This window comes from Dryobates pubescens, chromosome 29 (genome assembly GCF_014839835.1).
Source record: "Dryobates pubescens isolate bDryPub1 chromosome 29, bDryPub1.pri, whole genome shotgun sequence".
NCBI lineage: Eukaryota > Metazoa > Chordata > Aves > Piciformes > Picidae > Dryobates > Dryobates pubescens.
The window spans coordinates 5,131,435-5,146,497 of NC_071640.1; the positions used below are offsets into that span (position 1 = coordinate 5,131,435).

At 43.0% G+C, this 15,063-nt stretch overlaps 2 protein-coding genes across 4 annotated transcripts in view; both read left to right on the top strand.

The window, feature by feature from the left end:
• Positions 1 to 15,063, top strand: part of RABGAP1 (RAB GTPase activating protein 1) — a 70,992-nt gene that overhangs the window by 26,612 nt on the left and 29,317 nt on the right. For all 3 annotated transcript variants that reach the window (XM_054174391.1, XM_054174389.1, XM_054174390.1), the window contains 2 exons: positions 716 to 809; positions 3,480 to 3,630. In XM_054174391.1, coding sequence (XP_054030366.1) covers positions 716 to 809; positions 3,480 to 3,630 — 245 coding nt within the window. The remainder of the gene's footprint in view (positions 1 to 715; positions 810 to 3,479; positions 3,631 to 15,063) is intronic.
• On the top strand, positions 10,860 to 13,189 carry GPR21 (G protein-coupled receptor 21). Its single transcript, XM_054174396.1, has one exon. The coding sequence runs from the start codon at positions 11,256 to 11,258 to the stop codon at positions 12,300 to 12,302; it is 1,047 nt and encodes a 348-aa protein (XP_054030371.1). The 5' UTR covers positions 10,860 to 11,255; the 3' UTR covers positions 12,303 to 13,189.

Here is a 15,063-nt window from a genome sequence, read left to right on the forward strand (position 1 = left end):
GTGAAATGTAATTTTTGTATATGATACCTCCTCTGAGTGAAAATATCTGGGAGTACATGGGTATTGGTTTTAAAAAGAGTTACTGTGATTATGTGAATCCTTCTCATCCACTGCATTTTTTTATTGTGTTTCGCTCAAAAAGCTGCTTAATTGAACCCAAGGAAGTTACCAAAACCACTAGCTTTCAAAGTAAAATACTAAATGGTTGAAGTAAAAACCTTGTGGACTGTCATGGATCTGCAACAACTGACAAGTCTGCAGCTGCTCAGCAGAACCACTCTGATTTTTATTGTCTTTTTAGCTTTTATAGTGTTGCAGCTTTTCACATAGAGAAAGTTTTGTAGCCTTCCAAAGGGTTGGGGTAATAATGGAATTGTTTCTGTGGGGAGACACATCTGGAGGTCTGTAGTCCTGCCTCTCCTGCAGTGTGACTCCAGTCAGATAGATTGTTCAAAGCCTTGTCTTGGTAACTTATTTGTTTTTTCTGATTTTCAACCTGACTTTCACATGTTGCTGCTGGTCTTCTGCCTCTTGTCACATCACTGTGCGCCTCCAAAAGCAAGTCTACTTCTGCCTATTCTGTGTTGCGTGGACAAGCACCACCATCCACAAATGAGGAAGGGTTCTTCTTGCCACACTCCAATGCAGTTAAGAGAGAAACATTTAAATCTGTAATGGCTGTTATCTCATAGCATCTCCTCTGTTCTGTTGGCAGACAACGATGAACCACTCTTAAGTGGTTCTGGAGACGTTTCCAAAGAGTGTGCAGAAAAAATTCTTGAGACGTGGGGGGAGCTGCTGTCCAAATGGTAAGTGGCAAAATCACATTCTGAACATTACAATTCTGAATATTCTCATTCTGTTCACTCCTTCTGCTTCGTGTTTTTGTTATTTCCAGAACCCAGCTGAGATGAGATTAGTATGGATTTAGTTCTCTCTCATCCCTGCAACACCCCTTATTTTCTGGCTTCATGTTTTCTGATTTCTTCAGAGGGTTTTTTTTAAAGTATTTTCATTTTTGAGTGCAGGCTGAAATACTGTATAGAAATTCACTTACACTCGTGTCTTTAGCTGGTTCTCTCTTAAGCTGAGTATTTTACTTACCTATAAGTATCACTGGGATTTTGTCAAAAAATGCTAAGCTAAGTGGCATAAAGAAAATTCAGCTCTCTGCCTTTATCTTTCTTTTGCATAGATCACTTCCATTCCCTTTTGTAATTCTGGTGTAGTTCACAGCCAGTTTTTCCTGCAGCTGTCAGATCTTAGTAACTGTAGCTTAAGAATATGGGAGATTTGTACTTGGATAGCAAAGATGCTTTCCCTCCTTTATCTAAAGAAGATGGCTCCAGAGCCTGCCAAGAAGGAAGTACATGAGCTCTTCTGTTTTCTCCCTAGAAAATGCCAACTTACAAGAAGAGTGTTTCTTGACAATCAAGTTGTTAATGCAACACCTGTCCTCTTTTCAGAAAGGATCTTTTATTCATCTTGAAGTAGCCTGAGCAGTTCTAAGAAAGTTATGCTGGTTATTGCCAAATTCAGTGTTGGGTTGCTGTGGGTGGGTTTTTTGGTGGTGGTTTTGGGTATTTTTTTTGTTAGTTTTTTTTCCTTCTTTCACAAAGGGAGATGGCAGTCACAACATCAGATTGAGCTCAAATATGCTACATTTTGACTCTGGCTGTAGTTGTTGCCTTCTGCTTCCTAGTGTTGTTGAGGAGCTGTGGGTGTACAGCAAACCAAAGATCCGAACAGAATATTAGATCAAAGGAGCAAGAGAACAGAGATTAGGATAAATCATGCACTTTAGATGAGGAAAAATACTGATATGATTCTCTTTAAATTAAGATTGTAAAACTGTAGCATTATATTTTATTTTCTGAAGTAACTTAGTACTTACTTGAAAAAAATACTTTTACTTCCAGTTTGGTTTTGCACTAATACATTGTGCTAATTTGGGAGGAAAGCAGACATCAGAAATGGACACGTTTGTAAGAAGGGAAAGGCTGTGGTAAAATGATCTATGAGCCCTTTTCCCTCCCTCTCCTAGACTTGTAGAAACATCTTTAACAGATGAGCTCTATGCCTCTACTGCTGTGAGAAAGTTTCTTTCAACTTGAATTATTTTTGTAATTCTTCCAAGGGCTCAAAGATAATTAAGCCACCTGACTCCCATTGAAAATGTTTTGGCAGCTCTAAGAGGATATGAAGTGCTTCTGTGCTAATGCTGGCAACAACTTTAATATGTGTTAAAGGGCTTTCCTTCTTAACTAAAAGCAAGTATTTGGAAGTAATGATCCTTGAGCTTTTAAATAAGAGGATTGAAAATCATAAAAATCGGAGTTCAGGTAGTTCCATGCTAGCTTTTTGGAATCCTGTAATTAGATTTGTATAGGAATTAAATATGCATTGGTATTTTGTAATTTCTAAGTAATATTTGGCTCATATTTTGTAACTGGTGAGTCACACAAGTTTTCTCATTTCAAAAGAGTTTAGAAGAATCTAGTGTGTAGCCACGGAGTTTTATAGGCCTTTACACGATCTATAAACGTGATGGAGAAGTCTATCAATATGAATGTTCAGAGAAAGCGGAGTGAAGGAGGATATTATGGTGCTAGGTTCTGTGTAATTGATACTGATTTAACTGTCTACGTTTCTAGTCTCTGGATTGCTGGTTTGGAGCACTGTAGACTGGAGAAAGACAACAAGAAGTCCCAGTCTGTGTATCATCTGTGTCTGCTAGACTGTTAACAAACACTAATAAATACCAGTTTATTATTGAACGTAATGCAATCGATACAAGCTATGGGTTTTGTCTGGTCTTGTCTCTCAGTGTTCTTAATCATTTTACCTAGAAGCCTCTGTCTTTGGGGGGTTTATATTTGAGCCATGAATGGACTGTTCAGCTTGGCTTTCTGCAACTGCATAAATTATGTGTAGGCTTGGTTTTTACAACTTGCAGTGCTGTAATTTATGAGTTGTCACTGATCTCACTTGAAGAAACTGTTTAGATGGGACTAACTTGTGCAGTAGAAGCTGCTAAAACACACAGATAACCATGTGAGATGTTTTTATAGCTTTATTTGCCTGTCTTCTCACCCTACCTCACCCAGAAGGTTACCTGCCTGCAGTACCTGCTTCTGCAAATCAGGTCCTGTTTCAGTGTAGTTTGAGCTCTGAATCTTAACACGGTGTGGTATCTGTCCTCCAGTTGTAGGTTTTGCTGGAGTGTTTTGGTTCATTGAGTGTTTTATATATTTATATCATATTTAAATTTAATGAGAATGGACATAGTAGTTTGGAAAGTCCATCTCCAAGTCTGTTGTGTTTTGTTGGTTTTTTTGTTTTAAAATAAGTTAGATTTCAGTTACTCTGGCAAGATACAGTCTTGAAATTGACATGTCTGATGTTACACATTAGTTGTTGCTCATATGCTCATTTATTTGCATTTGGATGGTAGTAACAGTGCCTTCACTTACACCCAGGCACCTCAATTTGAGCGTGAGGCCAAAGACATTATCAGCGTTGGTGAGAAGTGGTGTTCCTGAGGCCCTGAGAGGAGAAGTGTGGCAGTTGCTGGCAGGGTGTCATAACAACGATCACCTGGTGGAGAAGTACCGAATTCTCATCACAAAGGTAGAATTCCTTTTTCATCTTTTCTACACCCCATATTCTAAGGAATAGAAATACAGAGATGTCCTAAGTGTGTACCTGCTTTCTTAAAGGTTCATGAGTGTATCTGAGTATAGTGTATCGGCTAGTAAGGATAACTCAGTCCTCCCTCCAACAAAACCAACCCTAACGTGCAGTGCTAGTTGTGGTATTGTCTCAACTTAGAGCGCTTTCTTTTTAATAGTCCTACTTCAGTTTCACTCAGATGAGTTCTGAGTTAGTCAAAAATTAGTATTCTATTAATTGCTTTCACAATTGACAGAAATTCAGGGAGCTCATTTCCTTTGCTTGTTTGTCTTTTCTGAATGAAAGCTGCATTTCGCTCTATTGTCTTAACGTTTATGCTAAAAATCCATTTCTAGTTGAAATTGCAGCCTTTTCTGACAGAAAAAAACAGAACAGTTTGGATATTTTTGCACTAGACAGCAGTTTTTAACTTCTCATCTTGAATGCTGACATCAGTAATGTAGGAAAAGAAAATAAGTATTGTATATACAGACAGTATTTGGTCTTTCTCAAAATTCTAGAGTAACAAATGGGTCACAAAATGAAATGTCACTTCCCTTTCCAGAAAACCAAAGTGTTAATTTGGATTTGACCATTATCTGCATACATGTGTTGTGTTTTACTACTTCCATCAAACATGCAAGTCTGGCAGGACTGTATGAGAAATTATTAATGGTGCAACTTTAGTACAAATATATCAAATTAATTATTCACCAGTTTAAAAAGCAAACCATCTGAATCAGCCTTTGTATATCTAGGATGAGATGGCACAGATTCGCAAGGAGCAGTTGAAGGCCTTATTCTGAGGCCAAGAGGGGTTCTGGAAATTAAGCTTGGGTTCTGCTGGAATCATGCAAGAAGGATCCTACGTGATTTGAATGAATCATGTTAGATGAGCTAAAAAAATTCTGCCAGAAGTACTTTCACATACTTGGTGAATGTAGAAGCAACTTGATCTGAATTCCTTAATATGGGTAGATGTATTGTAGAGCTATAACTTGGATTTTGTGGTGAATAAATCATCCAAATATTGTGGAGGTTGAGTGCTCTGGCAAGGCGTGCATCACAGTTAGCCTGTTGTGTTATTTTAATTGCCTAGTGAGTGGTTGACAGTGTCACTTGTTTCTCTGTTTTGGTATCAGCATGGAGAAGCTGATCTCTCTGTGGCACAGTTGGTGACACGAACTGCTACTATCTTTGTGAGCTAGAAAGCAGTGGTGTAACATTACATTTTTAAAACTGTGAAACCTTTCCACTCATTTACATTTGGCAGAGACAAAGGAAATAACCTGGATCCAACGTGTTGAAAGATCTCTGGAGTAAAGTAAAAGGGAAAATGGGCTAACTCAGCACTGGCTGCAGCGAAAGTACCAGCTATACCTGCAGCAGTTATTCAGCATGGAAACTAATTAAGAAATTAACCACTGAAAGTAAGGACTGAATGAGCATTTTCAGGCTCAGCTGTAGTCATATGAGGTCTGTAGTGTACTACCAGCATGCTGCAATAACCAGCTCAAGCAAATGAAGATGGAGTCTCCTTTAATCTGGTAGTGCCACATTAGCTCACTGCTGTGTCTGTTTGCCTTATGGTGATTTAAATGTGAAAATGAGCTGTGGCTGTTTCTGTAGAATGGATAAAGGTTGGGGTTTGGGTGCAGAAGGGTCCAGTTGGTTCACAGTGGAACTGTAATTGCTTCAACCTGCAGGCAGTGGAAGAGGAGTATGGTTTCAAAGAGGATTCTCAGTGGCTGTGTGGAAGTACTAGAGCTGAGAACAGGCAAAGAATGCAAAGATGGTGTGGGAGGCTGATGACAACATGAACTCGGGACCCAGGAAGATAACATTTGCAAACCCATTATATAGTATGTGCTAACAGTAGAAATACACTGCACTGCACCTTGACCTTAATTTTTTTGGTTTTGTGTCTTTCATAGATTATTTGATAATTTTGAAGTTCTGATGGGACTGATTCTTATTGCTCTGAAAATAGCAACTCAGTTACAGCCAGTGTGCAGCAATGCACAAGAGTAAATGTGTCTGGGAAAAAGAATAGAATTTATTAATTATGTGAAGGCAAGGGTCCTGTGTAATGTATTGCTTTGACTATCCTTGTAATGCTTCACCGTGGTTTGCATGTCACTAATACACATTCTTATCTGGCAAGCATGCAGTTGTTTGCATTACCGTGCATTGACAATGGCTTATCTGAGAATAACTGCTGTGGCACGAGGAGTTGCTGTGAAACCTTTGCTCTTCCGTGCAAGTAGGAGATGCAGTGAGCCCGCTTGAGTAGTCGTAATCCAGTGCCCCTTCTCTCTGAATGTTGACCTCTATTCCTGTAGCTGCATTTGATTTCTGTCAGGCTTTTCATGACCCAGTGCAGCAGCACAGTCCCAAATTAATAAGGATCCGTGTTGACAGCTGCTTCAAAAGCTTCTGGCCTCTTTCAGGGATTTTTTTTTTCCACAGGGTGTTGGATGCAGGCACCCCAGTATCTCTTCTGCTCTTTGCTCTCCTGTGCTGTTCTGGCCCTTGGTGCTTAGGGATTTTTTTTTTTCTTGCTTTCTTCTGCAAATTAACTGCTGCAAGGATAGGTTTTTTGTTTACCCTTGATGTGTAGCAACTGAATGGTTGAAAAGAAAATGTGTTCTGTTGTGTTCTCCCAGTGAAGGGTGTGTCTATGTCTCTTCTGAAATCTGACATGAAAAATGGAATTGAAACTGCCTTAAGGTGTGCTCATTGTGTTGTAGTCATCATGATAGTATTTATTAATTATTTGCTCCTTATTTCTTTGATAGTTTCTATCTGGCTTTTTGTACTCTGTGCTTTTGTTGTTGTGGTAGTTTCTGAGTTTCACCATTGTGGTGCTTCTACAAATTGCTTCAGAGAATTTGCACACCATCTGCGTGCAATAATAAAGCTTTTAGCAACTCCAGATTGCTCTGCTCGTGGTGGGGAGTGTGGATGAAAGCCAGTCCAGTGAATTAAGGTCATGTCCCTACTGGGGACAGAAAGCAAACTCTAGGTAAAACGATCTAGACAATCCCTTAGAGAGGCATCTGTTCCTGGTAGGACTTTGGCAATCATGGTTACGGCTGTTAATTTTCAGGCTTCCAGCTACTGAAAGGTAGAAGAGGAGCCATGGGGACTCACTCCAGATACTAATGGACACCTCCAGGAGAAATACTTCATGTTTTTGACAGTCATACGTGGATGGAAAGTATTGTTGAGTAGAAAACTTGTAAAGTGAACCACACAGGTGAAAAAAGAAAAGAGATAAAAATGCCACGATACAGAGCAAAATAGACAATAGCTACTTCTCAGACAAGGTTTTTGAAAGGATTAATAGCAACTGTTGAATCTCTCAGACCAGTGGCAATCTCTCGATGGAGAAATACTTAACGGTATAAAAATTTTAAGAACCTGACATTTACAATATTGAGGAGAAAATAAAAGCTCTTGGATATAGGTCTGTGTAGGAGGAAATAATGTCAAAAGGAAAAAAAAAAAAACCCACCATGAACTGTTGTACCAGATAAATATGCTATATTAAGAAAATTACAACGTGAGAGGGACATCTTGTGGCACAAATAAAATAAAATATAAAAATAAATCCAGTGGCAGGAGGAGTGTCCTGGAATGTGACACTGGGGTCACCATTTCTGGTAAAAATTCTGGGCCTAGTAAGAGATTGATTTGTTCAGTTTTTCTTACAGCAGGGCTCTTGCTACCCACTTTCTCATATTTCCACGGTTTTTTTTTCCTCATAAGCAGATAATTGCAGTACACAGAAGTTCTGTCGAATATATTCATCTGTCTTGGTGAAAATGATACTGAGCTTTAATGAAGAAATAGATTAAAATGTCAGTACCATTATCTGAATGTGTTGCATTCACAGTGCCATAAAATGTAGTAGTACTTTAGCTGTGGGTGGTTAACACTTATTTTCCACTTGTATCACAATCACATTTCCATATGTTCATCTAAATTAAGAAGAATACTTTTAATTTTCAGGAGTGCAAAGGGCCATGATTGTGTATGATCAGCTGAAATTAAACCTAGCATACGCCTGTGAATCAGTATAAGCAGTATGATGTAGCCTTGCTGTCAGTGTGCCTGAACCTCGAGATCTCTTGTTTGATTAGTTTTGATCACGTGGTGATAAAAGTTTAATTATCTTTTACAAGCAGTAGTTTTCCCAAGAGTTCTCATTGCAGCTTTGAAAGATGTCTTGAATACCTTTCAGAAATCTGATGAGGTTGTTGTGTCACTCCTATAGAGCAGAAGAGCCACCTGAACCACAGGTTCTCATGGCTTTTAGAAGTGCTTTTTCATGGTAAGCTGGTTGTACACTTGACCAGAGAGCTAGGATAGCTAGCAGGTGGATCTCCAGACCAGTTACCTTCCCAATGCAATTTATACCCTTTGGGCTCTTTGGCCTGGCTTTTGGCATTAGAGATGTTTGGCACAATTAACTCGAGGTATTGCTCATACTGCTCATTGTGGTCTAAATTGGGGTACTTTGAATAGAGTTACTGCTCTCAGCTTCAGAGAAACAATAGAATGTCAGTGAAAGGAAAAATCAAACCAGTTCTCTTGCTTCTACAGAAACACCTGTCAGCTGTACAGGAGTTAAGCTTCTACTGGTAATAAAAGTGGAGGAGTGTTTGATTTGCTGTGTCTTTTAGTTTGAAATTTCAGTGACCAGATGGTGTTTTGGTCAGTCTCAGGATTTCCAGTACTAACTTGTTTCTCTCTCTATCTGAGAGATGCTCGAAGTACATCTCTCTATTTTTTCAAAGGGTGTTTATAACGTGTCCATTCATGCCTAAGGATCCAGAAATACTATTTGAATCAATTGGTATGTAAATCATTCTCTGCTTTGGAAAGATAGATCATTTCTCCAGCAGTAATTCAGTCTAAGCTTATTTTTTGTATAACCACAATACTGTTGCCTAAATTTAATTCAGAGTTTGTTTCTTAGCTACAGTTCTAGTACTTCAGTTGCCATGAGTAGAAACCTCATAAAATTCTAACAAAAATGAAAGACAATAGTAAAGGGTAAAGATAGGGTGGACAAAACAAGTTTTTGCTTTCAGGCTTTTGCACAAAACTACCTAAAAATGTGCCAAGTCATGCTGTTGTCCAGCACAGATTTTTGACCAGTACAAGTGTATTGTAAGTTTTGGGGTTTTTTTCCCCTACTTACAGGTCAGCTAAAATCCTGAGCAGTGCAGTGTGATTGCTTTGAGATCTGTCCCTTGGGCTGCAATTCATTTTCCTTTAGGTGTTCCACAAATGTTTATCTTGGGTTAACCAAAACCTTGGTATGTTGGTGTCAGTTGAATTCAGCTTATGGACTTCATGCTCCAGGGATGCCAGCTGGCATCACGCTTTAATTTTTGACAAAAGGACTTTAATTGCTGAAGAGCCTCTCTCCAGCCTCTTACTGGTTTGATTAGTTCAAAGGCCAATGCCCGCAGTTATGAGCCTGTCCCAAGAGGTGGCAGTGGAATAGTCTGGTATGCGGGTCAGAGATGAGCTTCCACATACCATGCTCATGGCTCATGTCAAGTGAGTAAAATGCTCTTGACAGATAAGATACTGGTATCCTGTGATGACATCTTCACCTTGTATGCATCCAAGAGGTTTTTCTGGTTAAATATGCACGATGGTTATTAGCTTACAGTGTGAATACAAGTTGAAATGCTGTGGTGTGAATCTCTTGCCCTCTGGAATGTCATTGGGTTTTCTAGATTGTCTAGTTGGGTGTAGGTTGTTTCGGGGACAGCCAGCGGCAGCAAAGCCTTGGTGTTTCACGTATGTGTGTGCAGGAGGTGCTTACCTGCCTGGAGCAACATCTGGGTTAACAGTGGGACACAGTTCTCAGCTTGGCCTGTGGATTTAAGTGCCTCTGAAACAATAAAAAAATACACCTAGGAAAGAAGTGTTTATTCCAGAAGTGTCTTCCTAAAGGACTTGAATGGAAAAGCTGTAAATTAGGACTGTTAGAATTCACATCCTTGCTTCGACAGTTGTCATTCACCTTGCGGAGGTGCTGAGAGGAGGGCCAGGGGTGCAGATTGGGTTTGTGTCTGTGTGACCAGGACGCGGTATCTTGGTCGGTCTGTAGGACCCAGGCGTGGGTGTGTGTTTGTAGGACCAGAACGTGGGTTATATTGGTCTCTCTTTGTGGGACTGGGACATGAGTGTGTTGGTCGGTCGGTCTGTCTGTAAGACCTGGGCGTGGGTGTGTCTGTTAGTCTGTCTGACTGTAGGACGGGGGCGTGAGCATGTGTCCGTGCAGGACCGGGGTGTGCAGGACAGAGCCCGTCGTCGCCGCCGCTGTCAGCGTGGAGCGCGGGGACCCGCTCGCTTTCCCAGAGACCGCGGGGTCGTGCCGGGTGAGGCACCTACCGCCGTCAACCACTCGTGAAGCGGCTTGAGGAGCGCCTTTTGGGTGAAAACACGCATCTCCGAGGCTGCGGGCGGCGCTGCTGGGCTCCCCCTACACACCCCACCCCGGCTACCGCCGGCTGCCCCGGCCGGACGCTGGGGCTGGTTGAGGGAGCGGCCGGGGGGCTGCGGCTCTGCTCCCCGCCGGGTCTCCGCCGGCGCCGCGCCCTCCTCCGCGCTCCTGCCCGCCTCCCTCCCCTTCCTCCCCGCCGTCCCCTCCCCCTTGCTCCGCATCGTCGCGGCCGGAGCACACGCCGCCCGTGCCAGCGCTCGACCGAGGATGCTCCCGGGCTTTTGTTCCCCTGCGGCAGGTAGGGCCCGGAGCGGCAGGGCTGGGCGGCGGGCAGGGCCGAGCGGGGGGCAGCTGGGGCCGGAGCGGCGCGGGCAGGGAGAGGCGGCGAACAAAAGCGGTCGTGCAAAATGGAGCCAGGAGAGAAGGGCTGGACCCCCCTCCCCGCCGCGCATCCCTCCGCCTGGATAGCTGGCGGCAGGAATTTCGGGGAGACTGCTCCGCACGGCCAGCAAGCCTTCCTGCTTTGCCCTTCGGCCGGACCCCATTGCCCTGGGCCGAAGACTCAGGGAAGGGACCGAGGGAAGAACGCAGCAGCGGGAGCCTGGCAGGGAGCGGGGGCAGGCGGCGGCTGGGAAGCGTTCGTTGTAGCAGGGCGTGGGGAAGGAGGGGTGGTGATGGAGGTGGCAGGGAGCACGGGGGGAGAGGCGGTTCTGTAAAACACTTTCCCCTTCTCTTCTGTCAGCCGTTAGGAGGACTCTGATTCTGACTTGGTGCACGTTCCTTCTCCCTCTGCCCCCAACCCCTCATCCCCTTGTCGGCGAGGCAGCCCACCCAGGAGGGCTTTAATATCGGCCCTCTACCGTGTGCGTGTGTGAAGTTGCTGACATGACTGCTGCTGGGTCCCGGTGCACCAGTGGCGGCGGGGAGCCGGATTTAAAGGGGAATTGTGCTGCAGACAATGCACAGCAGCAGCATCTGGAGCAGCCCTGGGGACTGGAGCTCCGCTTTTGACATTGCTACACTCACAGCACCAGCCGCAATGACAGCAGCTGCGTGGAGTGGCTGCAGGCAGCAGGCAGGAGCATGAAGTAAAGAGATCACTGCAGTACTCAAGATGAACTCCTCTTTGGTTGGCAACCAGAGTGGCCGGCCTTTCTGTCTCCTGGCCATTAGCTATTTGGAGACCATCAATTTTTGCCTCCTGGAAGTGGTTATTATCGTGTTCCTCATGGTGCTGATTATTTCAGGCAACATTATTGTGATATTTGTCTTTCACTGTGCACCTCTGCTGAACCACCACACCACCAGCTACTTCATCCAGACTATGGCGTATGCTGACCTCTTGGTGGGTGTGAGCTGTCTGGTGCCTTCTTTGTCTCTGCTGCACTACCCTATTGTTTTGAGTGAGTCCTTGATTTGCCAAATCTTTGGTTATGTGGTGTCAGTGCTGAAGAGCGTCTCTATGGCCTCTTTGGCATGCATTAGCATTGACAGATACATTGCCATCACAAAGCCACTGACCTACAACACACTCGTTACCCCATGGAGACTCCGAATCTGCATATTGATCATTTGGCTGTACTCCTGCCTGGTCTTCTTACCCTCCTTTCGCTGGGGAAAGCCTGGATATCATGGGGATGTGTTCCAGTGGTGTGCCAATTCCTGGAACACCGATCCCTATTTTACCCTCTTCATTGTGGTGATGCTTTATGCCCCAGCTGCGTTCATTGTCTGCTTCACTTACTTCAACATCTTCCGCATCTGCCAGCAGCACACCAAGGAGATCAACGAGAGGCGAGTGCGCTTCAGCTCTCAGGATGGGGAGGCTGGGGAGGCACAGCCCTGCCCGGACAAGCGCTATGCCATGGTTCTCTTCCGCATCACCAGTGTCTTCTACATCCTTTGGTTGCCCTACATAATCTATTTTCTGCTGGAGAGCTCCAATGTCTATAGTAACCGCATTGCATCCTTCTTGACCACTTGGCTTGCCATTAGCAACAGTTTCTGCAACTGTGTCATTTACAGTCTGTCCAACAGTGTCTTTCAGAAGGGGCTTAAGCGTCTCTCGGGGGCTATTTGTGCCTCTTGCACTAGACAGAGGGTAGCTAAGGACTCCTCTACCTCTAGGAGCAAAAGATCTTCCAATGGATGTCATGTCTAAGACGCCTATCAGCTGGACTGGGAAGTGCAGGGACAATTCCTTAAGTTGCAAAATAAGTTAAATATGATTTTAAGATGTCCAGATTTGCAAAAAGGTTTCTGAGAAATGCTGCTGACGTAGAAGAATCAGGAGCACATATCATTGTGGTTTCACTTTAAATAATGATTGCTGTGGAGGAGGCTGTGGAGTTTCACCTCCATATTCATTTTTAAGAATAAAGCTGTATCTTGACACTTACCTCTCCAGCTGGTGTGACTGAATGGAGTGGGTGTCTGAGAGCTTCAGCAAAATGTAGTCTTTCTTACAGCTTTACTGGGTTCTTTTGAGATTCGTGCTTCACATGTAAATGATATATCTGAAGTGGAAATGTCACAGTGTATGGTATATTACAGGGATTTCTTTAATATATGCCAAAGTATATTGACACAAAGTTCTAGCATTATAACAAAAGGGGCCAAACAATTTGTTTTTAGTGCTACCTAGACAGGACTTCTAGAACGGTGGTGAGCAATGTGAACATTTTAGTGTGGTCTTAAAGTCTTACTGAGCCCTGAGCACTGCCCTGTGATCTGAACAATCGTACTCTTAGGAGGACTGGTCTGGCTTCCCTGCCCCACTTCTCTGGTAGGATGCATGTGTGTGATCAGAGTATGGCATCTGCATTTTCCTGTTTGTTGTGAAGTAAGAAGAAAAACTTGGATCAGACCAAATTTAGCAGTTCAATAAAATGTGTTTCGATAAGCTAAGAGAGAATACATGTCGCTTTATGATACCAGAGTTGTGGCAGCCGCTTGGGGATGATGCCAACATGTGAAAATTATTCTCAAACCGGTGGAGAAATGCCACGGTTTTGTATGTGGAAATTTTCTCAAGAACAACTTTAAAAATAACATGTCCCTTTTTTTTTTTTTTTTAATCTAAATTCTTCTGATATTTTACATACTAGAACTTAAGGGGAAAGGAAAGAAAACAATTGTCTTCTAAACAGCTAAGGGAACTATGCTGTAAATTTAACTGTAGTATTTGAGTTATTCATAAGTGCACAGAGCTAAATCAGAGACATTTTTCTTTAGCCTTCATGGGATTAAAGATGGTTCGAATATAGCAGGAGCTAAATCCTGTTGGCAAACACATATCTAACTGGTCAAACACAGTCAGTATCAGAGAAACAGTCTCATTTTTAAGCTAGCTTAGATCAAATATTTTTGAGTACTGAAATGCTGTTAAGAAGGCAGTATGGCCTCAGACTGATTAGTTTGTCCTAAGTAATATCTTTGTCTTATTACTGATGTCATATTGGAAAACAAAAGTGAACTAAGTGTTCCTGTAATAACAGATTAGTCTGCATCATCTTATCTTACCCTGTCCCTGGTATGGGGGTATCCCCCACCACACCTCCGGTCTGAGAGCAGGTTACACACCATGACCGTCCCTAGTTTGCTTCCTCTGTTGTGCTTCCAGTCAGTGTGTGGGATTGCTGTGAGCTCCTGCCTTATGGTTGGTGTGCACTGCTAGTGGGAATGAAAAAACACTAGGGAAAAGTAATTTGATTTTTTTTTTCAGAATTGGGGTAATTCTCTTGGCCAAAGGGAAGACTATTTTTGTTAAAACAGTTTCAGGTCTACTATTGTTACAGATAAAGATCATCCTCTCTTCAGTACTGTGCCCTGTCTCTTCTGTAACCATACATATACCCTCCTCTCTGGTCTGCTCTGAGCCCCAACCTCTTGTCTCTGCGCTGTGCCCTGGATGAATACAGTTTGTGTCTCTCTGTCACACACAAGGATTGCTGCAGACCATCCTGCTTGCTGCCCATCCATGTTTACTCCAGGACAGTTTTGTGAGCCTGCCAGTGGGGAAGAAAAGAAAGAGCAGCAGGATGAAGGAAGCACTCTGGCATAGCTTATACTTGTCAGCAGCACTCATTGTTGATAGATATGAGTTCCTGGTAGGAATATGCATGTTACCTGTGCCTGGGGAGGATGGGGCAGAGCCACCTACACTGCTGCCTGGGTTTGGTTTGAGAGCCCTGTTACAAAGCACATTTACATCATGTCTTGGTTTGCTTTCAACATGTTTCCTCTGTAGTTTGAACCTCTCAAGATAAACTTCCTCCTCAGTTCATCTGAAATGCTAAGAACATAGATTGTCTAAACCCTGGTGCCTTCACAATGACATTTCTTGTTGTCTTCTGTAATAAGACAGTGTCTAGAGCCAGGGCTTATGCTGGGATCCTTGCACAGGCACAATAGAGGTGATTGGTTCTGCAGAGCTCTTGCAGTCTGAATTTTGGTTAGAGACAGACAGACGTGGGGGGAGTGCAAGGGTGTAGTGAGTCATTTATAAATGGTATAATAAGCTCACAGCACATCAGCTGGCTAATTGTTCTCAAGTGTTTTGTAGGTATTATGGCTAAGATGGGCTTTGGGGAACAATTTTAAGGCTTTAGTCACTAATATCTGTGTGTGTGTGCGCACAGTATTTTTGGAACAGCCTCTCAGGTAAACTCCCAGTAGCTTTTCTCAGACTGTTCACCTCATCTAACATTTCCAAGTCTTTGAAGTGATGCAATTTATCATTGAAACAGCATTTGATTAAATTTAATAGAAGAAGAGAACCTGCTGGGGCCTGAAACTCTAAAAATGGCAGTTTCAAGTTTTAAGTGGAAGCTGGAGAGCAAAGATTATTGCTTTTTTCTTGGTCCAAATAGAGGGTTTAAATAGGAGCATTGTATGCTAGCTTTTGAGAATATGGAAAATTG